At 45.5% G+C, this 25196-nt stretch overlaps 1 protein-coding gene across 6 annotated transcripts in view; it reads left to right on the forward strand.

Moving 5' to 3' along the window:
- The window catches only part of PGAP1 (post-GPI attachment to proteins inositol deacylase 1), a 1652111-nt gene that overhangs the window by 349051 nt on the left and 1277864 nt on the right, over positions 1-25196 (forward strand). For all 6 annotated transcript variants that reach the window (XM_075317804.1, XM_075317801.1, XM_075317803.1 and 3 more), the window contains one exon: positions 20847-20913. In XM_075317804.1, coding sequence (XP_075173919.1) covers positions 20847-20913 — 67 coding nt within the window. The remainder of the gene's footprint in view (positions 1-20846; positions 20914-25196) is intronic.

Consider the following 25196-nt stretch of genomic DNA (forward strand, 5'->3'; position numbering starts at 1 on the left):
AACATTTATCTGAGCACCGAGGATATATTTTCTTTAGCCTTACTGGTGTGCAATACCACCTATATAGGAGTTTCCTTGATATCTCTAAATGGTTGATACAAGGGGACATTTTTTCGTGTCTTTGAAACGAATACTCCCATTGTTCTTCTAGGAATTGAATTTGCAAATCTTTGTCCCATTTCTTCACATATGGTAAGCAGTGTGGGTTTTGTGTGTCATTCAGGGCTTCATATGCCCTTGATATCCCCCCCCCTTTGTGTCTTTGTTAACCTCAAAGAAATTTTCATATGATGATATCAACTCCTGTTGTTTTGTTTTCACATTTGACAGTAAGTGTCTAATTTGGAGGTATTTGTAAAAGTCCCTCTTATTTACCCCAAATGTGCTAACAAGGTCACCAAACGGTCTAAGCTCCAAGTTAGGGTACCGTCACACTTTAGCGACGCAGCAGCGAACCCCACAGAGATCTGACCTGGTCAGGATCGCTGCTGCGTCGCTACATGGTCGCTGGTGAGCTGTCAAACAGGCAGATCTCACCAGCGACCAGTGACCAGCCCCCAGCCAGCAGCGACGTGCAAGCGACGACGCACTTGAACGGAGCCGGCGTCTGGAAGCTGCGGACACTGGAAACTAAGGTAAACATCGGGTATGGTTACCCGATGTTTACCTTAGTTACCAGCGCACACTGCTTAGCTTAGCGTGTGCAGGGAGCAGGAGTCGGCACTGGCAGCGTGAGAGCTGCGGAGGCTGGTAACGAAGGTAAATATCGGGTAACCACCTTGGTTACCCGATGTTTACCTTGGTTACAGCTTACCGCAGGCTGTCAGACGCCGGCTCCTGCTCCCTGCACATTCAGGATTGTTGCTCTCTCGCTGTCACACACAGCGATGTGTGCTTATCAGTGGGAGAGCAACAATAAAAAAACGAACCAGGGCTGTGTGTAATGAGCAGCGATCTCACAGCAGGGGCCAGATCGCTGCTTAGTGTCACACACAGCGAGATCGCTAATGAGGTCACTGCTGCGTCACAAAAAACGTGACTCAGCAGCGATCTCAGTAGCGATCTCGCTGTGTGTGAAGTACCCCTTATTCATGATGTCTCCTACCTTGGTTTTCCCTTTTGAAATCCACTCACCCAGATTCATATTTTGGATCATTTTACCAATAATGGTTATCGGGAGCTTATGTGTTCTTGTGGGGAGTAGACTCTTCCCCACCTTCTGTGATAACCAAATGTTTACTCCCGCTCGTATTGTGGGGTAACCTGGTGATTGCTCTTTTTTGGCTAAACGGAGATACCACATATATGAGGCCATAGAGGAATGTCCCACCAGGTGTGCTTCCAATTTTACCCAGGCTTTTGGGGAGTTTCCATCCCACCAGTATCTCAGTTGATCTAGCATAGTAGCTCGGTAGTATGCACGTACACACGGGCATCCTAGCCCCCCTGACCTTATTGGCATGAACAGGAATTTTGACGATACTCTCGCTTTTTGTCGGTTCCATATGAAACTCATTAGAGCTGACTGGAGCTTATTGAGGGTGTGCAGTGGTATTTGAATAGGTAGGTTGCGAAAGTAATATAGGATTTGGGGTAATAGTATTATTTTTACTACCGATATCCGACCTAACCAGGATATCATTGCCTTGGGGTATGCTTGTATTTCCTTATTTATATTTTGCAATAGATTTGCATAGTTTATTTTTCCCAGGTTTTTGATCGGATAAGTTAATTGAATCCCTAGGTATGGGATTTTGTCTGCCTTCCAAGTCAGTGGATACTGTTCCATTAGTTTCTGTTTTGTGGCCTGTGGGATACCCATATCAAGGATTACGCATTTACTCAGATTAATTTTATAGTAGCTAACTTGCCAAAATTCTAAATATATGAGGTAGGGAGACCTCAGGGTTCGTGACACATAGTATGACATCATCTGCAAATAGGCCTATCTTGCTCTCCAAGGCTCCCACACTGATCCCGGAGATTTCTCTCTCCTTCCTTATGGCCTGAGCAAATGGTTCCATCAATAGAACGAATATCAGGGGGGAGAGAGGGCACCCCTGCCGCGTTCCATTTGTTATATTAAATCCTGAGGACAAATACCCATTTGAATATACCTGGGCCAAGGGCTTAGAGTATAGTGCCATGATGGATGATAGGATCGATCCCTCAAAACCAAAGCCTCGAAGCGTCCTTTCCATGAATCCCCAGTGGATTTTGTCAAACGCCTTCTCCGCAGAGATAGGAGCAGAGAAGGCGTTCGACTCACCTCCACCTCAGCGATCAGGTCAATAAGGCGTCGGGTTCCGTCACTGGTCTGTCTATTTTTGACAAATCCAACTTGGTCCCAGTGAAATAGCTCAGGGAGGATGTGCAGGAGCCTTAGAAACAATGCTTTAGCATATACTTTAACGTCCGTATTTGATAACGAGATTGGCCAAACATTTGCTGGAGTGTCTGGGTCCTTTCCAGGTTTGGGCAGGGTAATAATATGAGCATTCAGCATTTCTACAGGAAAGGAGCTGTTCTTGGTGGCCTCATTGAACTCTCTTACCAGGTATGGTGAGACTGAGTTTTTATACTTTTTATAGTAGTCATTTGGGATGCCGTCTGGCCCTGGGGCCTTGTGTAATTTCAGGGTATTTATAGCTTTATGAATTTCCAATATTGTGAGTGCCTGGGAGAGCAATTCCTTATGTGTAATTGATAGTTTTGGTAGATTTACTGATTCTAAGAATGTCATTATTTCTGCGTCATTTTGTTGGTGGGTCCGTTTGTCTCCTTTTAAGTTGTATAGGGTTTCGTAATATTTAGCGAATTCGTTTGCAATTTGCTGAGGGTCCATTATTTTTTCTTTGTTGGGGCCAGTTAAGTATGGGATACGGGATTTTGCTGCACGTATTTTCACCTCTTTAGCCAACAATTCCCCCGATTTATTTCCTTGCCAATAATACTTCATTTTGAGTTTTTTGAGGGCATGCTCGTATGTGTGTAGATTAAGCTCATGTAGCTGTTTATGTAGATCTGAGATCTCCGCCGCTCTGGTGGGTGAGTAGGATTGTTTATGCAATCTATGTAAATTCCCCAGCTTAGTTTGGATATCAATTACTGCCATTTGCGTAGTTTTTTTGTAATGTGAGGCCTGTTTTATAAAATGCCCTCTCATGACCGCCTTGTGTGCACACCATAGGGTTGTGTCCGATACTTCTCTATTGTCATTTTGTACAAAATAATCTTGGATGGTTTGCTGCATTTGTGGTGCGTAAGTAGGGTGGTTCAAGATATAAGTATTGAGCCTCCATATTGGAGATTTATCTATTTCATGCTTCTCTATTTCCAGTGTAATGGGAGGCGTGGTCACTCCAAGTGATATTTCCTATTTTTGCGGCTAACACTCGTGGAATTACTGTTTTATCAACTAGAAAGAAATCAATTCTTGTGTAGGTATTGTGCGGGTGTGAAAGAAACGTGTAATCTCTTGTGGATGGATTCTTTAATCTCCAAACGTCATATAATTCATGTGTGTGAAACAGTTTTGTATGTGGGCTAGGGTTAAGTTTTTTTGATCTAGAATCCATGTTTGGCCACAGTGCTACATTGAAATCCGCTACTAGTATTAGAAGGCCCTTTTTAACTTTGTGGGCTTTTATTATTGTTTTCCTAATGTGTGTATATTGTCCTTTATTAGGGGCAAAAACAGTTACTGGTGTGTATGGGATATTGTTAATTAAACATTGTAATATAATACATCGTCCATGAGGATCTATAATTTGGTTTGTTTGAGAAAAAGCAACCGAATCCCTTATTGCAATTGCCACCCCTCCTTTCTTCCGATCAGCTGGTGCCAGTAGCACATGCGGGAATCTTTTATGTTTTAATCTACTCGTATCTTCACTGTTCAAGTGAGTCTCCTGTACACACAATGTCTGCATTGTTCTTCAATGCTTCTTTCCATAATGTTGACCTCTTGTATGGGGAATTTAGACCTTTGGCGTTAATAGATATGAATTTAACCCCCATCTAAATATTTTGTCTTGTTTGCTAAATGTCTCTGCTGTGTATATTTTGTCCCTTTTCTCTTATGTGAACTGATGGGGCACACTGTTACACTCTCAATTTCATACTGATCTGCATTACTGATGCCCATGTCCATCGTATGACCACGTCGCTTCATACCACCCTCTTTCTTTCCCGCAATTCCGACTGGAAGTTTCTTCAGCTGTAATTAAAAAAAAAACACAAACACAAGTAACTGTTGCACAAGTAACCTTGCTCTCAAGAGCAAAAACATAGGTTGCCCTTATGGGCTTCCCATATCGGGTATCAGGAGCCAAACTTAGGCCTATCAAACAAAATTTGGCCTGGGCTCTGACATATTCCCCAGGAGTGGACCAGGAAAAAGAAAAATGCCTGTTCAAAAGAGAAACAGAAAAATAAAACAAAGAGGATAAAAAAGGAAAAAAAATTAGGAAAAAATTCAGGTAAATTCTCTGTGTAGAGAAAAGAAAAAAAAATGGAGAAAAAACAGAAAACCAAGATCTCCAAAGAAATCCAGGAAAAGGGTCCATGTCCAAGTCCCAATATCGTATGGGGTCCATGCCATAAGTGACCCCCGGCTTCTTCAGACCCGAATTTTCTTCCCAAAGAGGGGCCTTACTGCTCTGTCAGTGTTTATCCAGATGGCGAATCCTAAAGAACTCTTCTGTAAAGGATCAATTAGCAGAGTTCAATTCCGGTTTTTCAATCTCTGTTCCTGGCGGCTTAAACACTTTCTCTACATGCAGAATTCATGCTTTGGACCAATCCTCCGCGATTTGTCGTGGTAGTGGGTTTCTTTGCAGGCCTTCCCTGGCTGTAAAGGGTAGATTCCACTCCTTGCAGAGTCGTAAGGCTTGTTCCGGGCTGCTTGCCACATGCTTGTGCCCATCTTTAGTTATTATGAGCTTCACTGGGAAACCCCATTTGTATGGGATGTTGTGATCCCTTAGTATCCCTGTGCATGTGGAGAATGCCTTTCTGCGTGTTAAAGTGAATGTCGATAAGTCTGCATATATGGATATATCTTTAAAACGATCAGGCAGAGATGGCGGGTTTCGAGCTGCCTCCATCACTTTTTCTTTGATGTGGAAGAAATGTATTCTAACTATTACATCTCTGGGTATTGAGGCTGGGAGATGCTTAGGCTTAGGAAGTCTGTGGGCTCTGTCCAGAACCAGATCCATCTGCGTAGAGTCCGGCATCAGGCATGAGAAATAATCAGTGAGAAATTCTTTGAGAGTATCTATTTTAACCATCTCTGAAATACCTCTCAGTCTGACGTTGTTGCGGCGTGATCTGTCCTCCATATCTGCTATTTTGAGCTTTAGTGCGTCTACCTCTTCATCTATAGACACAACTGAATTCACCACCTCATTGTGCGCTGTTGTTAGCTCCGCCATCTTATCTTCTATGTGAGACGTGCGTTCTCCTATGGCATTAATGTCCCTTTTACATAGATCTAAGCATATTTTGCATATCTTTTTTAAATGTGGACATTATTTCAGACATAAGCTGTCTCATAGTATGCTCATTGAGTAGCTCTGCAGCTGTAACATTTGTATTGCGATGCCTGTACTCTGTAGTGCTGCTGGTATCTTTCAGGCCTCTTCCAGGAGAGGAAGCTTGAGGCTGGATTACTGGGTCCTCCCCCTGGTCCCTCTCCTCCTGGCCTGTGTGCTCCCTGAGTGTATCCCAGTCCTGTTCTTCTTCCCTGCGGTTATAGGGGCTGCTCCCTCCATGTTTCCCTTCTGCTGTCCCCTGCATGATGTCTCCTACCTCTCCCAACCTGCATGGAGCTGTGGATTTCAGCGCTGCCACACTGTGCTTGTGCTTTCCGGCACCATTTTGAGTGCCCTCTGCTGCAGGGTAAAACTGGGTGAGTTTGATGGGGCTTTTTCTTCCTTTGCCCCTGCCGCTCCGCTGCTCTTTCATGGCTTCTCACTCCTGACTTCTTCCTCTGACAATCGGGTCTGGAGCTGCTGCTAAATAATGCTGTGTGCCGCTGTATGGTGTCAGTATGCACCAGAGACTCAATACTGTGCTTCCTTCTCCATGTGCTGCTGGCCACGCCCCTCAACTAAAAGCCTTTTAAACAACTACTTTGTTGAAGTACCCTTTGAATTTATGACAAGACAGCATTCAACCTTGGCAATTTGTGTCCACTCTTTGTTTTAGTAGCGTTCAAAATCTTTCAGCTTGAGAGGGCATATCCTGTGTAAACTTTGATCTTCTTCTGTCAGAGCCATTCCTTTATTTAGAAATATATTTATGGCCATTCTCGTGCTGAATGGTGAAATTCCTCTCCTCCTTTTCATCACAAATCTGAAGGTTTTGATGAAAAATTGGCTGATACGTGGAATTGTTCATACTTATTTCCACCTTGACCAAAGCCCCAGTTCCAGCTGCTTAAAAGTAGACCCAAAGAATAATGCTCCCTTCACCATGCTTCACTGAGAGTATAGTGTTCTTTTGGTGATGTGCAGTGTAGCCTTTGCGTCAAACTTACTGTCACGCAGTGTCTATCAGGGTTCTGCCAGGAATACGGGAACCCCAAAGAGCATTACAGAAAACAGGATGCACCAGGAACACAATACAACGGTGGGCCCTAGTCCTAGGTAGAAGGGAGCGAGGTCACCTCTTACACACCTGAGGATAATGCCACTACTCCCTAATGTCCCCATATGGATCCTTTCACTCCGTCGCCAATCACGTGCCCTAAATTCACCCTGGCTAGTGAGAAGGCTGGTGAGAGCACTAGTCTCACTACTGCAATAAGCCAACACAAGGGTAGGAAGATAGACAGAAGGAATTAGATACAAAAAGGAAAACACTCCAAGCAACTCCAATGCAGCTAACACCACAACTGTAATTGTCACGAAACTTCAGCTTTTTCCAGAGACTGGCTCCTGCCAAAGTGGACAGCTTAAAATTTCTGGCATCTAGACTGAATACAGTAATTTTAGATATTATTTACCCAGGTCAAACGGGCTTTATGCCAGGGAAGAAAGCGTCCATTTATATTTGAAGCGTTAAGTCTATTGTCCAATACAGTATAATAATGACGGAGAACGAATGGGCCTTATCCTCACTGGACGCGGCCAACACATTTGATTCCCTGAAGTTGAACTTCCTGAAGGCCTGCTTTCAGAACTTCAGATTTGGTGCCTGATTCTGTGCTTGGATCCAAATGTTATATCAAGCCCCCAAGGCCAGAATTGTGGTTAATGGAATCTCGTCTGAACCTTTCTTATTAGAATTGGGGACTCGCCAGGAGTGTCCCTTGTCCCCGGCCCTCTTTGCCATAGCCATCGAAGCTTTAGCAATTAATATACATTCTGACAGGCTGATAAAAGGCATCCGGATTACTGACCGGGTGGACACGATCGGCCTGTATGAAAACAATGTGTTTTTTATGGATGACTTAGAGCGGTCACTGCCCTGGGTTGTCGATGTTATAGATAACTTTATTAAATATTCTGGCATAAATTGGGATTAATGCAATCTTAATTGGGATTAATGCAATCTAATGTCCCTCTTCCACTGTCACACGCCCCACTTAGAGGCTCTATTAACTCTGCGCTTAGTCTCTAACTTTAAACATTTGGGAGTCATTCAAAAGGATAGCAGACAAGACCTCCTGTCCAATATATACCCTCTTTTAGAAGGAGGAAGCTTCCCTAATCAGTCCCGGGACGTATTAATTTACTAAAGATGATCTTGCTTTCTAAATTTATTTATTTTTTCCAACATAGCACAGTAATAGTCCCTAAATCTTTTTTTCATCCCTAAATATGTTAATAACTGGGTTTGTATGGGGCAATGAAAGACCCAAATTAAAATTGACTACCATCCATAGGTCCAAACAAATGAGGGGGTCGGCATTACCAGATTTTTTTATATTATTATTTAGCAGGTCAGCTAAAGACAATTTCTTCATGGATGCCAAGCTCTTGCTTGCCTAACTCCGAGAGCTGCTTAGCTCATGCAGTAGGGACGAGTAGTCTACTTGGTCTCCTCAAAGTAAAACTAAGCGAGCGCAAAATAGTGTCTTACCAGATATTAAAATAAAAGTACGTTACTGTACACTCACCACCTGTGGTTGTGAAAGTCACAACCAACACAAAAAGCACAAAGCTAATGTCAGTTACCGCAGCCCCACGTGATATCTTCAATTCTGGAGAGAAGAAGAGGTTAACGCCGCGCTGTCGGCAAAGGATGATAAAAAAAATGTTGATTTAATGAAAGATTATTTTATCCCATAGGTCTACGCGTTTCGAGGTGAGGACCTCTTTTTCAAGGCCACAAAAATCAGAAAAATCAACTATACATGATGTTTTGTTGATTTTTCTGATTTTTGTGGCCCTGAAGAAGAGGTCCTCATCTCGAAACGCGTATACTTATGGAATAAAATATTCTTTCATTAAATCAACATTTTGTTTTATCATCCTTTCGCGACAGCGCGGCGTTAACCCCTGGGATGTAGTAACAAGTAAAGTGCACAAGATGGCGTACCAGAGCAGCGGAGAGAAAGTGTCCGGTATACAAGGAAATGTAATAACATGCATGGAGCCTACAAGGAATATCACCCAGTACACAGTCAATTAGACTATAGTTAATATAAACATGATCATCTATAGTTGAATTCTTTTGAACATTATGACACTTCTGATGAATACTGTCTAATTGCCCACACTTACCCTGTGACATGTGAAAAGCTTTACACTTTGAATTCTTCACTCTTTGTGCCTCAGATTAGAGCGCATGCGTTGTCTCCGGGCAGTGTGCTGTTGGGCGGGTGTATCTTTATTGTCGCGGTGGACTGGGGCCCTCCCTCCTGCGTCATACGCGTCACGTGGTTTGACCACGTGGGGCCGTGACTCATGGGGGATGGTCTTTTACCTCTGTGGCGATGACGCGCTTCTCCGTCCGCGTCCTGCATCGGTATGCACAGCGCATGCGCCAAATAACGAGATCTGATTGGCTATGACCCTGTATTTATGGGCTTACCCTGCCGCTATGACGCCACGCCCCTCTGACGAAGGCTTGTGCCGAAACGTGCGTAGGTGGGATCTGGCGCCATTCCAGTGGTGAGTTAAGTGATCTGAGATCTACTTATTCCTTATATAATTGTGCCACCTTGGTCTTTTCACCTATCATGGAGTCTTAACCTTTTGACTTATGTCTAATTGACTGTGTACTGGGTGATATTCCTTGTAGGCTCCATGCATGTTATTACATTTCCTTGTATACCGGACACTTTCTCTCCGCTGCTCTGGTATGCCATCTTGTGCACTTTACTTGTTACTACACCCCATTTTGCTTTTTAATATTTTCTTAATAAAGATTATTAACTTTATATCTTGTTTCTGATTCTTCTTTGTGTGAATTGGTTTTCTACAACTATTTGAATCAGTATATCCATTCTACTGTGACTAAAGGGTGGTGGTATAATACCTCACTTTGAGTGACCACTTTGATCTCTCTTGGTCCGTTATATTTTTTTTTTGGCTGAAAATTAGTTTTTTTTATTTTTCTGATATTATAGTCGAAATGCCCCTATGGCAAAATGTATATTTTCCATGTTGTTAGACCACCCATCTTCCACATTCTGGAGTTTGAATAGTATTTTCACTCTGAGTGAGATTTATGAACAAAATGTTCTGTTATCCTTTAATTAGATCCAGTCCAGGTTTAATGTTGCTAGATGTCACTTCTTTAGATATTTGCAGCCAAGAACGGCGATCCAACATCACTTGAGGTGAACTCACGGGACTGCTATAATATCCTCCTTTCCGTTAATAGGGATACTTTGGTCTCAGGGCCTGAAAGGGTTGATTTTCTCTTTGTATACGTATTTGTTATCCGTGGGGAATGAATCCAAATCTTTAGCAGTTAATGAAAAATGAGGGCTGCTGATTCCAAATCTGCAGGGGGAGGATTGGAAGGAGGTTTTGGAATCACCAACTGGTCTCCCCGTCAATCAACAATAGAATGATCCAAATCCATATAATACAACAGGCATATCTTACCCCACTGAGATTATTCAAGATGCGGCATCGGGAGATGTCAGAGTGTATGTGGTGTTATGGGGAAGACGCAGACTTTGTCCACATGATTTAGGGCTGACCCTCCCTGGCCTCCTTCCCTATACCTCTTGATTCATTACTCTGTCTGTTTGGAGTCTTAGAAAAGGGAACTTGGTCTCATCACCACAAAAATTTACTGCAGGAATCCTTCTTTATGGCCAGGAAGCTGATTGCCCTGCGGTGGATGGGCAGCACCCCCCCAACCATATGCGCATGGATAGATCTCGTAAACGCAATGCTTCCCTATGAGCAAACAATGTATCAAAATAGAGGATGCCATGAGAAATATAACAAGGTTTGAGAGATGTGGAATTTCTCTCCCTTGACATTATCCGCTTCATTGTGATAGCTATATGAGCTGTTTATTCTCTATTGTATTAATAAGGATATTAAGGACTGGTACTTAATTATGTTAAATACTTGTAGGTTGGAGCCAGGGGGGAAATGGTCACTGTGTATTTATGTTATGTTTGGTCCTCTTGTTCTTTATTTTTTGTCTAGGTATATTTACACCTCAGGTATTTGGAATATATTCTTACCAACATTGAATTCTATCATAACTCTGTAAACTTAGTATATTTATCTTCATTATGTACCTGGTATATTATCTGTTACTTATTAAACAAATTAAGAAAAAAAAAGTGGACAGCTTAGATATGAGAATCTATAGCCGGCATCAGATGTTAAGACACGTAACTAATTATAGCGGGTAGTTCATATCCATGCTCCACATGCTCCCTTTGTAAGTATTTACCCAGAATACGCAAATTTGTAAATCCAGCAGATAATAGGAGATATACAATAAGGGACAATATTAATTGTAAGACTAAAGGGGTAGTATATATTGCATCTTGCCCCTGTCCCAAACTTTACGTGGGGAAGACAATACAGGAGTTCCGGAGAAGAATTTCCAAACATATCAGTTGTATTAATACCAAGGCTGATATGCCCCTCTCTATACATAAGAGAACTAAATATGCAGATACCCCTTTGGATTTAAATTTCTGGGGCATTAGAAACATTTTCCTGGGCCCAAGGAAAGGCAACCTGGATAGGTTGCTGTTACAAGAAGAATCCAAATGGATCTACAGATTGAATTTGCGATTTCCTGTGGGCTTAAATGAGGGCTTTACTTTTTCAGCCTTTTTGTGACATTGAACCGTTTATATAGTGTCTAACGTGTTGGACTAATAATTATGTAACCAACTTCCCTGATTATCCTTTTGGACCCAGTATAAAACTGAAGGTGATAACAGATCGCCTAAATTATATGAATCATTGGTGTGTTTATAGTGGCCAAAGTAAATTGATGATGGATCACTTTAAATCTGTGAGCATATATAATAATTCTATATTTATATTTAGTGTCTGAGCAAATAATGGCCATGTCAGTTTATTCCTAAGTCCATGAGCGTGCACAATGGAAAATTGTCTAAGTCCATGAGCATGCGCTGCATGAGGGAATTTCCCCTCCCCCCTCCCTTTTCATTGGCATGAGTGTGTGAGCATGCGCTATTCGCTCTTCTTATTTGATATTTTCCCAGTTCACGAGTACGTACTGTGCACTCTCTGTATTTGATATTTTTAAAGTCCATAAGCATGCTGTTACGCTCACCGAGGAGCGGCGAGCGTATGGAGGTGGACCCACTGGACCGTGCACCGGACTCCCCCGAGAAGGCGACCAGCAGCGAACCCCTATACAGGAACTGTGCGGCGCCTCCCCAGAAGGCCTAAATGCACGGCAGCCAAGAACCGGTAGTAGGAGTCTCTGTAGGGCCAGGTGTAGCAAGGTTGTAACGTCCACAGGCGGCAGAACACGGAAACGGCACCGGAGATGTTCACAGCAGGTGACGTCCACAGCAGGTGACGTCCACAGCAGGTACGGTACAGATAATGTCCACGGCAGGTAGGGCACGGTGACGTCCACTGTCGGTATGAGCGGTGACGTCCACAGCCGGAATGATACGGATGGCACTACGGAGAGACAAGGGATTAGAACCAGGTAACAAATACACAGAAAACAGATAACAGCACAAGGGGGTCTGGACACTGGCAAGGCTCTAATGGAAGCGTTGCTCGGGCGCCTGCTGCTGGGGGAGGTGAACCTAAATACCCATTAGGTAACAGGTGACTTCTGAGGTCACTTCCAGAAAACGGGGCATACCGCTTTAAGAAAGGGGGCATGGCCTAGAGTCACTTACTGCAGCTCTGTGTAAGGAAGGAAGACAGGAAGAGGCTGCAGCATGCCTGGGAGCAGGACGTACATCAGGACCCGAAGCAGGAGCAGCGCCTGCAGAGCCATGGGACCGGTAAGAGGAAGGCCATCGCTGCCTGGGGCTATGACTGGGAGTGCAAGTGGGAGCCATGCTGGGACTGGGCACATGTGAGGGAGCGCGCCCCCCACGGGGTCTGGTGGGACCAGGCGCTACAGTACCCTCCCCCTGAAGACCCCTCCCCCTCAGGAAGCTCCGGAGGAGACGAGGAGCATCCACGTCCTCCGCAGGTACCCACGTCCTCTCCTCAGGACCGAACCCCTTCCAGTCTACCAGATAGTAGGTTCTACCTCGGACCTCCTTAGCCGCAAGGATGGCTTCTACCTCATAGACGTCGCCATCACCAACAGGAGGAGGCGAAGCCCCAGGATCACTGTGGAAACGGCTCAGGACCACCGGCTTGAGGGACACATGGAAGGAGTTCGGGATGCGAAGTGTAGACGGCAGCTTCAACTTGTAGGACACCTCATTGATCCGTTGGAGCACTTCAAAGGGACCAATAAAGCGGGGACCCAGCTTGTAAGACGGCAGTTTCAGGTGGACATACTTGGACGAGAGCCAGACTTTATCTCCGGGATGAAGGAAAGGAACATCCAGGCCGTTCTTGTCGGCGTGTTTCTTCATGCGGACGGAGGAACGTTCCAGAGTCGACTTGGTCTCAGCCCAGATGGCGGAGAAGGACCTCACGAGGTCATCAGCTGCAGGGTTGCCTGAAGAACATGTCACAGGACACGGCACTTTAGGTCGCTGTCCATAAATCACATGGAACGGAGATTTAGCAGAGGACTCACTTTCATGGTTGTTATAGGAGAACTCGGCCCATGGAAGCAGTTTGACCCAGTTGCTGTGGTATTCGTCCACAAAGTGGCATAGATAGTTAGTCAAGACTTGGTTAATGCGCTCCACTTGCCCATTGGACTGAGGGTGGTAGGCAAAAGAAAAGTCCAATTGAACATCCATCATTTTGCAGACTGCTCTCCAAAACCGAGCGGTGAACTGGACCCCTCTGTTGGATACGATATGGAGAGGCAAGCTGTGAAGCCGGAAGATATGTTGAATGAATAATTCAGCAAGAACCGGAGCGGACGGTAGCCCGGAGAGTGGTGTGAAGTGGGTCAGCTTGGAGAACCGGTCCACCACCACCCAGATGAATGTGCAGCCAGACGATTTTGGCAGGTCCGTGATATAATCCATGCCGATATGTTGCCATGGAGCGGATGGTACGGGTAAAGGAAGCAAAGGGCCCGCCGGAAGAGTCTTTGGGACCTTGTTCCGGGCGCAGGAGGAACAGGATGAAACAAAGTCTTGGACATCTCGACGTAGCCCTGGCCACCAGTAATATTGGGATATCAATTGCAGAGATTTCTTTTGACCCACGTGACCTGCTATTTGGGAAGAGTGTCCCCACCGGAGTACACGTTCTCTATCGACCTCAGCAACAAACGTCTTACCAGGAGGAAGGTGGTGCATGTCAACTGGTGCCGCCATTAGCTTGGAAGGTTCAATGATGTGCCGAGGTTAATCTTCCTGATCCTCTGACAGGAATGATCGAGACAGCGCATCGGCCTTCAGGTTCTTCTCGGCTGGACGGACATGCAGAACAAAATCAAAGCGGGCGAAGAATAATGACCATCGGGCCTTTCGGGGGTTTAGCCTGTGGGCTGTCTGGAGATATGCCAGATTCTTGTGGTCAGTATAGATGGTAACTGGATGCAATGACCCTTCCAGCAGGTATCGCCACTCTTCCAGGGCCAGCTTGATTGCCAGCAACTCACGGTCTCCGATTGAGTAGTTTCGTTCTGCTGGGGAGAAAGCCTTAGAAAAGAAGCCACAGGTTACTGTCTTACCCTCTGACGTTTTCTGTGTAAGAACCGCACCGGCTCCGGATGAGGAGGCATCTACCTCAAGGATAAACGGCTTGTTCGTGTCGGGTCTGTGTAAGGCTGGAGCAGAAGCGAAGGCTCGTTTAAGGGACAGGAACGATTCTTCAGCTTCCAGGGTCCATTTCTTTGGGTTCTCCCCTTTGCGAGTGAGAGAGGTTATGGGACGCACCAGAGACGAGAAGTGTAGAAGGAATTGCTGGTAATAGTTGGCGAATCCCAGGAATCGCTGGATAGCCTTCAACCCTTCCGGACGGGACCAATTCAGTACGGTTGATACATGATCGGGGTCCATCTTCAGGCCGGTATCAGAGACTATGTGGCCAAGGAAGGGTAGCGAGGTCTGCTCAAACAGGCATTTTTCAAGTTTGCTGTAAAGGCGATTCTCTCTCAATCTCCGCAGGACAAGACGGACATGTCTTCGATGGGTATGCAAGTCCGGAGAGAAGATAAGGATGTCGTCCAAATACACAACCACACAGGTGTATAGAAGATCACGGAAGACGTCGTTCACGAACTCCTGGAAGACCGCCGGAGCGTTACTGAGCCCGAAGGGCATCACTCAATATTCATAGTGCTCATCCCGAGTGTTGAACGCAGTCTTCCATTCGTCCCCCGACCGAATGCGGGCCAGATTGTACGCACCCCGGAGATCTAATTTGGAGAAGATCTTGGCACCTTGAAAGCGGTCAAACAGTTCCGGTATCAGGGGTAGCGGGTATCTGTTCTTCACTGTGATCTTATTCAATCCGCGGTAGTCAATGCAAGGCCGTAGACCCCCGTCCTTTTTCCCCACAAAGAAGAAGCCCGCTCCGGCAGGAGAGGAGGATTTTTGGATGAAGCCTCGTGCTAGATTCTCCTTTATGTAGTCAGACATGGCTTGGGTCTCTTCTCGGGACAGAGGGTAGATGCGCTCACGCGGAGGGGTTGTCCCGGGGAGCAGGTCGATGGGACAATCGTAGGGTCTGTGTGGCGGCAACGTCTCAGCCTCCTTCTTGTCAAAGACATCGGCATAGGCCCAATAGGCAGGGGGTAACCCGGGAAGGGTGACCGGTTCAACGGGTCGGTGCGGAGGATGCACTGGTTTCAGGCAGTTGCTGTGGCAAGACGCACCCCATTGCAGGATGTCTCCAGAATCCCAGTCCAGTACTGGCTTGTGCGACCAAAGCCAGGGTATTCCCAGTAGTAGGGCATGCGTCATGGCAGGGAGTACGTGGAAGGCGATGCTCTCAGAGTGTGGCAACCCCACTTGCATAGTACAGTTCTCCGTGATGTACCGGATGGGTTCGGATAGCGGTTTTCCATCCACGGAAGAAAGACTGATGGGGGTAGCAAGTCATCGGACGGGAATCTGGTGTAGGTCCACCACGGATTGTTGGATAAAGTTCCCGGCAGAGCCTGAATCCAGGAACGCATGCTCTGACAACCGGATGGAACCACAGGACAGGGATACAGGTACATGGAGAAAAGGAGAGGACTTGGCATGACCTAGGTTGGCCTCTCCGATGGACCCTAGGCTCTGTAGTTTCCCGGCTTTACTGGACAGTCCTGAATCAGATGTTTGGCACTTCCGCAGTAGAAGCATTCTCCTGCCATTTCCTGATTCCTCTGTCGCAGTCTGGACTCACTGACGCGATCGACCTCCATGGGCTCGTGCGGAGCAGTAGTCCGGGTGGAGGGAGGTGACATCGGCCTTTGGAAGGTGGGCGCAAGGCGCGGGGTTCTTCTCGCCCGGGTGACTTCTCTGGCACGCTCTTGGAAGCGGAGATCAATACGGGTAGCCAGAGAGATCAGCTCTTCCAGGGTGGTAGGTACAGTTAGGTCCAGAAATATTTGGACAGTGACACAAGTTTTGTTATTTTAGCTGTTTACAAAAACATGTTCAGAAATACAATTATATATATAATATGGGCTGAAAGTGCACACTCCCAGCTGCAATATGAGAGTTTTCACATCCAAATCTGAGAAAGGGTTTAGGAATCATAGCTCTGTAATGCATAGCCTCCTCTTTTTCAAGGGACCAAAAGTAATTGGACAAGGGACTCTAAGGGCTGCAATTAACTCTGAAGGCGTCTCCCTCGTTAACCTGTAATCAATGAAGTAGTTAGAAGGTCTGGGGTTGATTACAGGTGCGTGGTTTTGCATTTGGAAGCTGTTGCTGTGACCAGACAACATGCGGTCTAAGGAACTCTCAAATGAGGTGAAGCAGAACATCCTGAGGCTGAAAAAAAAAGAAAAAATCCATCAGAGAGATAGTAGACATGCTTGGAGTAGCAAAATCAACAGTCGGGTACATTCTGAGAAAAAAGGAATTGACTGGTGAGCTTGGGAACTCAAAAAGGCCTGGGCGTCCACGGATGACAACAGTGGTGGATGATCGCCGCATAATTTCTTTGGTGAAGAAGAACCCGTTCACAACATCAACTGAAGTCCAGAACACTCTCAGTGAAGTAGGTGTATCTGTCTCTAAGTCAACAGTAAAGAGAAGACTCCATGAAAGTAAATACAAAGGGTTCACATCTAGATGCAAACCATTCATCAATTCCAAAAATAGACAGGCCAGAGTTAAATTTGCTGAAAAACACCTCATGAAGCCAGCTCAGTTCTGGAAAAGTATTCTATGGACAGATGAGACAAAGATCAACCTGTACCAGAATGATGGGAAGAAAAAAGTTTGGAGAAGAAAGGGAACGGCACATGATCCAATGCACACCACATCCTCTGTAAAACATGGTGGAGGCAACGTGGTGGCATGGGCATGCATGGCTTTCAATGGCACTGGGTCACTTTTGTTTATTGATCACATAACAGCAGACAAGAGTAGCCGGATGAATTCTGAAGTGTACCGGGATATAATTTCAGCCCAGATTCAGCCAAATGCCGCAAAGTTGATCGGACGGCGCTTCATAGTACAGATGGACAATGACCCCAAGCATACAGCCAAAGCTACCCAGGAGTTCATGAGTGCAAAAAAGTGGAACATTCTGCAATGGCCAAGTCAATCACCAGATCTTAACCCAATTGAGCATGCATTTCACTTGCTCAAATCCAGACTTAAGACGGAAAGACCCACAAACAAGCAAGACCTGAAGGCTGCGGCTGTAAAGGCCTGGCAAAGCATTAAGAAGGAGGAAACCCAGCGTTTGGTGATGTCCATGGGTTCCAGACTTAAGGCAGTGATTGCCTCCAAAGGATTCGCAACAAAATATTGAAAATAAAAATATTTTGTTTGGGTTTGGTTTATTTGTCCAATTACTTTTGACCTCCTAAACTGTGGAGTGTTTGTAAAGAAATGTGTACAATTCCTACAATTTCTATCAGATATTTTTGTTCAAACCTTCAAATTAAACGTTACAATCTGCACTTGAATTCTGTTGTAGAGGTTTCATTTCAAATCCAATGTGGTGGCATGCAGAGCCCAACTCGCGAAAATTGTGTCACTGTCCAAATATTTCTGGACCTAACTGTACATCCCGGCCTGCCAGTTCAGCCTTGATTTTACCGGATAACCCTTCCCAGAAGGCAGCTACCAAGGCGTCATTGTTCCACTTGAGTTCGGAGGACAAAGTGCGGAATTCGATTGCATACTGTCCCACGGTGAGATTCCCCTGGTGGATTCTCATGAGCGAAGAGGCAGTAGACAAGAGATGGCCTGGCTCATCTAACACCTTACGGAAGGTGGTCAGAAAGACGGACAGGACTTGAACGGTCGGGTCATTCCTCTTCCAGAGCGGGTTCATCCAAGCCAGAGCCTGACCAGTCAGATGAGACATGATAAATGCGATTTTCGAGCGATCAGTCGCTCGCTGCAGCTGCGACAGCTCAAAGTGCAGGGAGCACTGGTTTAAGAAACCGCGACACAAACTGGGATCCCCTCCATACATGGGTGGGGAGGCCAGGCGGGAAGGAGACATGCATGTCGATAATCCCGCAGAGTCGGGGGTTGTTGAGGAGGCCGGATTCTGCAGGGCGTATAGACGGGAATCCACGGACGCCATATATTCGGCCATGCATCTCTGGGCCTCATGCTGGCGGGACAGTTCCTTCTGTAGTTCAATTAATTGGGAGCCGTCGGAGGATCCGGAGGTTTGCATGGATGCCAGACGGGATTCCACAGACTTCATGTGAGCCACTAATCTTGCTTGGGTCTCGCGTTGGCGGGAGAGCTCCTGTTGCAGGTCAGTCAGCGGGTTAACCTTGATCCCGGTGGAGTCCATGGCCCGAGAAAACTGTTACGCTCACCGAGGAGCGGCGAGCGTCCGGAGGTGGACCCACTGGACCGTGCACCGGACTCCCCCGAGAAGGCGACCAGCAGCGAACCCCTATACAGGGACTGTGCGGCGCCTCCCCAGAAGGCCTAAATGCACGGCAGCCAGGTACCGGTAGTAGGAGTCTCTGCAGGGCCAGGAGTAGCAAGGTTGTGACGTCCACAGCCGGCAGAACACGGAAACGGCACCGGAGATGTTCACAGCAGGTGACGTCCACAGCAGGTACGGTACAGATAATTTCCACGGCAGGTAGGGCACGGTGACGTCCACTGTTGGTATGAGCGGTAACGTCCACAGCAGGTACGGCACAGATAATGTCCACGGCAGGTAGGGCACGGTGACGTCCACTGTCGATATGAGCGGTGACGTCCACAGCCGGAATGGTACGGATGGCACTATGGTGAGACAAGGGATTAGAACCAGGTAACAAATACACAGAAAACAGATAACAGCACATGGGGGTCTGGACACTGGCAAGGCTCTAATGGAAGTGTTGCTCGAGCACCTGCTGCTGGGGGAGGTGAACCTAAATACCCATTAGGTAACAGGTAACCTCTGAGGTCACTTCCAGAAAACGGGGTATACCGCTTTAAAAAAGGGGGCATGGCCTCGCGCGCAGCCTAGAGTCACTTACTGCAGCTCTGTGTAAGGAAGGGAGACAGGAAGAGGCTGCAGCATGCCTGGGAGAAGGACATACATCAGGACCCGGAGCAGGAGCAGCGCCTGCAGAGCCATGGGACCGGTAAGAGGAAGGCCGTCGCTGCCTGGGGCTGTGACCGGGAGTGCAAGTGGGAGCCATGCTGGGACTGGGCACATATGAGGGAGCGCGCCCCCCATGGGGTCTGGTGGGACCAGGCGCTACACATGCACTGTTTGGCTTTTTGTATCTGATATTTTCTAAGTCCATGAGCAAGCTCAGTTTACATTTGTGAGATAATTTCTATGTCCATGAGCATGTGTTGTTTTTGTCCTTTGTATTGGTTTTCTCAAGTCCATGAGCATGCTCATTTTACATCTGTGATATATTTTCTAAGTCCATGAGCATACTCCGTTTCGTTCTTTGCATCTGATCTTTCTAAGTTCATGAGCATGCTCAATGTACATCTGTAAGTGTATGCGTAGTTCCGCTCTCTGCATCTAATATTTTCTAAGTCCATGAGCATGCTCAGTTTACAACTGTGAGATTACCCATAGTTCATTGTGGGATTACCCATAGTTCATTGTGAAGGAGATGAATGTCACATGATCGAACGTAGCTCCCGGATGCTTGTTCTGATAGGCAGCAGGTTTACCTGCTGGGAAGCTATTCATTGGTGGACTTTATTGATTGACTGATTAACAACCCTATTATAGAGGGAGACATAAAGCCATATTAAACTGTGGAAATGCCTGGAGTTATATCAGTCACCTTGCTAGGTGCTTACTTATTAGTGACTGATATATTGGCAAATCATAGCGTAGAACACATAACAGTGCTCGATCACATCCAATTGAAGTGTGAATGGAAGTTATCCAGAATTTGATTTGACCACTGGAGTCCACCACTATTGGTAGCCCTATGGTGAGGTAACCATCAGAGGTTTTAAAAGGGGATGTAACCGTTCAGCGTTGTATAGCCTCAGCCCCCTGATGAAGCCAGTTATGGCGAAACATGTCGGGGAGGCTATTAGCTGTTAGTTTTTAACAGGCAGTGTAGGTGATAGCCAGCCATATTACGTTAGGAATTTATCCAGAGTAGTATCTGTCTGCGGCCGCATTTATCTTATATGGAATTGGCTTCCCACCTGCCAATTTTAACTTTTATCCATTTATATAATTTAATAAAGTTTATTTGATTAGGTCTTTAGTTAGGGTACCTCTTGTTGCCCTTCGGGCAAATAGTGTTTGTATCAACTGGACCTCCAGCGCTACATTGTGCTACGTACTCTAAAAAGTGTGTTTTCGTTTATTCACACACAGTGCAACTTTTCAACATTACAAATGGCTTTTTCAAGTCTGAATGTTAGGTATAGGGGAACTCAAATGGCCTGAAAAGAGCCCTGATTTCAGTCACCCTGAGCACTTTTTTGGATGACTCTGAAGATCACTTGCAAGCAAGACCTTATTGTAGGGATAAGGCCTGGGGTTGAACAATTGCTCTTTTGACTGTATTAACATACATGCCCAGAAACTAACACCCAAACAGTAATTCATCATTTTGAAATGGAATGTCCATAAAGTTGTTACAGGTGTGATTGTCATGCTTCTGAGTACTAAACTGTGCCAATTAATGAATTTTGTTTGTGTTTCTATGAAATGTAGGTGTAAAGAATTAATTTTAGCTACTTCAAGAGCTTTATTCGACCTGATTGATGGAGATACAAGACAGGTTTGTTTTATGGTTTAATTTCTTTGCTTATGCTTAGGGGTACTTTGCACACTACGACATCGCAGCTGCGATGTCGGTGGGGTCAAATCGAAAGTGCCGCACATCTGGCGTCGCTGTCGACATCGTATAATGTAAATCCTTTTTGATACGATTAACAAACACAAAAGCATCGTAATCGTATGATCGGTGTAGTGTCCGACATTTCCATTATTTCGCTGCAGTGACAGGTACGATGTTGTTCCTCGTTCCTGCGGCAGCACACATCGCTGTGTATGAAGCCGCAGGAGCGAGGAACATCTGCTTACCTGCCGCCGGCGGCGATGTGGAAGGAAGGAAGTGGGTGGGATGTTTACGTCCCACTCATCTCCGCCCTTCTGCTTCTATTGACCGCCTGCCGTGTGACGTCGCTGTGACGCCGCACGACCCGCCCCCTTAGGAAGGAGGCGGTTCGCCGGCCAGAGTGACATCGCAGGGCAGGTAAGTGCATGTGAAGCTGCCGTAATGATAATGTTTGCTACGGAAGCTATCACAAGATATTGCAGCTGCGACGGAGGCGGGGACTATTGCGCTCGGCATCGCTACCATTGGCATGCGATATCTTAGTGTGCAAAGTACTGTCAGCTGCCTCCTATCACATTGTCGACAATTGACGTACAATTACATAATGTCTGCGAAGGAGTTTCTAATCAAACCTGAGTTCAATAATGTTACAAAGTAAAAAAACAAAATGTTAAATTACATTTTAAAATGTTGTAAAAGAAGAATAAAAACCTGAAAAAAATTGTTGCTGATAAATTATTTAAAGAGATTGCTGTCTTTCAAATGTTATTAGTCCCTCATTTCATCTTATTTAAAAACAAAACAAAAAAAAACAAAAAACAACAAACTATTCAGTTGCTGGAGTCTGGTCAGGAAAAGATTAGTCAGTATGTTACCTGAGCCTCCAAAGTTAGAAAGGATGGCCACATACAGAAGTGTGGTATCTAGGCAATGGTGCAAATTGCTGACAGCGAGTCTATTACAAACTGCCAGTATTCCACAGTCTACAACCAAACACAAAGTATAAAGAAAACCCAGCCAACCCCTTTAATTTCTACAGTTACCTTTGGACTAATTTCCCTATTATGCTGGATAGCTACAGTCATATGAAAAAGTTTGGGCACCCCTATTGATGTTAACCTTTTTTTTTCATAACAATTTGGGTTTTTGCAACAGCTATTTCAGTTTCATATATCTAATAACTGATGGACTCAGTAATATTTCTAGATTGAAATGAGGTTTATTGTACTTTCAGAAAATGTGCAATCTGCATTTAAACAAAATTTGACCTTTGCCAAAGTATGGGCACCCTTATCAATATCTTGATTTGAATACTCCTAACTACTTTTTACTGATTTACTAAAGCACTAAATTGGTTTTGTAACCTCTTTGAGCTTTGAACTTCTTAGGCAGGTATATCCAATCATGAGAAAAGGTATTTAAGGTGGCCACTTGCAAGTTCTCCTATTTGAATCTCCTATGAAGAGTGGCATTATTGGCTCCTCAAAACAACTCTCAAATGATCTGAAAACAAAGATTATTCAACATAGTTGTTCAGGGGAAGGATACAAAAAGTTGTCTCAGAGATTTAAACATTCAGTTTCCACTGTGAGGAACATAGTAAGGAAATGGAAGAACACAGGTACAGTTCTTGTGAAGCCCAGAAGTGACAGGCCAAGAAAAATATCAGAAAGGAAGAGAAGAAGAATGGTGAGAACAGTCATGGACAATCCACAGACCACCTGCAAAGACCTGCAGCATCATCTTGCTGCAGATGGTGTCAATGTGCATTGGTCAACAATACAGCGCACTTTGCACAAGAAGCTGTATGGTAGAGTGATGCAAAAGAAGCCGTTTCTGCATGCACGCCACAAACAGAGTCACCTGAGGTATGCAAAAGCACATTTGGACAAGCCAGTTACATTTTGGAAGAAGGTCCTGTGGACTGATGAAACAAAGATTGAGTTGTTTGGTCATACAAAAAGGCGTTATGCATGGAGGCAAAAAAACACGGCATTCCAAGAAAAGCACTTGCTACCCACAGTAAAATTTGGTGGAGGTTCCATCATGCTTTGGGGCTGTGGGGCCAATGCCGGCACCGGGAATCTTGTTAAAGTTGAGGGTCGCATGGATTCAACTCAGTATCAGCAGATTCTTGACAATTATGTGCAAGAATCAGTGACGAAGTTGAAGTTACGCAGGGGATGGATATATCAGCAAGACAATGATCCAAAACACTGCTCCAAATTATACTCAGGCATTCATGCAGAGGAACAATTACAATGTTCTGGAATGGCCATCCCAGTCCCCAGACTAGAGGCTGTGATTTTTGCAAAAGGAGGATCTACAAAATATTAATGTCACTTTTATGTTGAGGTGCCCATACTTTTGCACCAGTCAAATTTTGTTTAAATGCGGCTTGCACATTTTCTGTTAGTACAATAAACCTCATTTCAATCCAGAAATTTTACTGAGTCCATCAGTTATTAGATATATGAAACTGAAATAGCTGTTGCAAAAACCCAAATTGTTGTAAAAAAAAAAGGTTAACATTAATAGGGGTGCCCAAACTTTTTCATATGACTGTATATTAGTAATAGAACCTTATCTACATTCAAAATTGTATATAGAGTGCCATTTTGGGTTCTCTTTCATCTTTAGCCCCAATAAGTAGTATTCCATGCTTTCTATAACCCCAACTATGTTGACACGTACAACTTTTGTTCTTTTTTGCTTAATGTCAGTTTTTCACAGTAGTTCTTTTAGTAAAATACAATAATATTAACTTTGGCTAGAGACTGCTACGTGTCACCCCCTGGCTTGATTTCTAAAATCTATAACCAATTAATTTACCATAATTTTTGCATTTATTAACTAAAAAGTTATTAATACTAAATAAAGAATACTCTAACAAATATACAGCTGCACTCTGAGACGCAAAGGTATGTAAACATTGAATTCAATGTTTGTATACCTTAGCATCTCAGAGTGCAGGTGTATATTTGTTAGAGTATAGTTCATGTTTAGTTTGCACCTGTTCACATTTGTCTATTAGGCAGTGACATCGGAATATCCTAAAAACCAGAGGGAAAACAATAACAGTTTATATATTTATGTATTTATTTAAAATATTTGGACACTGACACAAATTTTGCCATTTAAGGCTAGGTTCACACTTCCGTTAAATTGTATCAGTCACAATCCGCTGCTCTGGTAAACAACGGAATCAGTTTAGCGGATTCTGTTGTTCCCATAGACTTGTATGAGCGGCGGATTGTGACTGATGATGCTGCGTTGCACCCTCCGCCCGACTGATCAGTCGTGGAACGACTGACCGCCGGGCGGAAGGAACGCAGCCTGTAACGTTTTTGAGCAGTGCAATCCGTCGGATTTCGCTGTGCATGCTCTCTGGCTCCCTGCACACGTCACCAGCTTTGCTTGGTTACCCGATATTTACCCTGGTTACGGTGCAAGGAGCCAGCGCTAAGCGGTGTATGACCGTAACCAAGGTAAATATCGGGTAACCAAGGAAAACATCGGGTGCTTTGCTTTACCCGATATTTAGTCTGGTTACGTGTGCAGGGAGCCGACACTTCCCTGCTCGGCCCCGCCCCCTCCCGGACCTCCGCACATGTACACACACTGACACTCACTCACCTGTCCCCAGCCCTGCAGACGGCAGCACTGCCACTGACATCCTCAGCACCTGGCCCCGCTCGGCTCCTCCCCCGCTCAGCTCTGCCCCCTCCCGCACTCCGCATGTGTACACTCACAACACTCACACACTCACCTGTCCCCAGCCATGGAGACCGCAGAACTGCCACTGACATCCTCAGCGCCTGGCTCCGCCTCCCGCTCGGCTCCGCCCCCTCCTGCACTCCGCATGTGTACACACACTCACACACTGACCTGTCCCCAGCCATGCAGACCGCAGCACTGCCACTGACATCCTCAGCGCCTGGCTCCGCCCCCCACTCAGCTCCACCCCCTCCCGCACTCCGCATGTGTACTCACACACTCACCTGTCCCCAGCCATGCAGACCGCAGCACTGCCACTGACATGCTCAGCGCCTGGCTCCGCCCCCCGCTCGGCTTTGCCCCCTGCTCGGCTCGGCCCCCTCCCGCACACAACGGTGTCCGACAATGAAATTCTTTTCATTGTCATCCGTTGTAACACGCATCAGTCACATGCGTCAAGCGATGCATGTGACTGATACAAAACAACGGAAGTGTGAACTTAGCCT

Source organism: Anomaloglossus baeobatrachus, chromosome 7 (genome assembly GCF_048569485.1).
Source record: "Anomaloglossus baeobatrachus isolate aAnoBae1 chromosome 7, aAnoBae1.hap1, whole genome shotgun sequence".
Lineage (NCBI taxonomy): Eukaryota > Metazoa > Chordata > Amphibia > Anura > Aromobatidae > Anomaloglossus > Anomaloglossus baeobatrachus.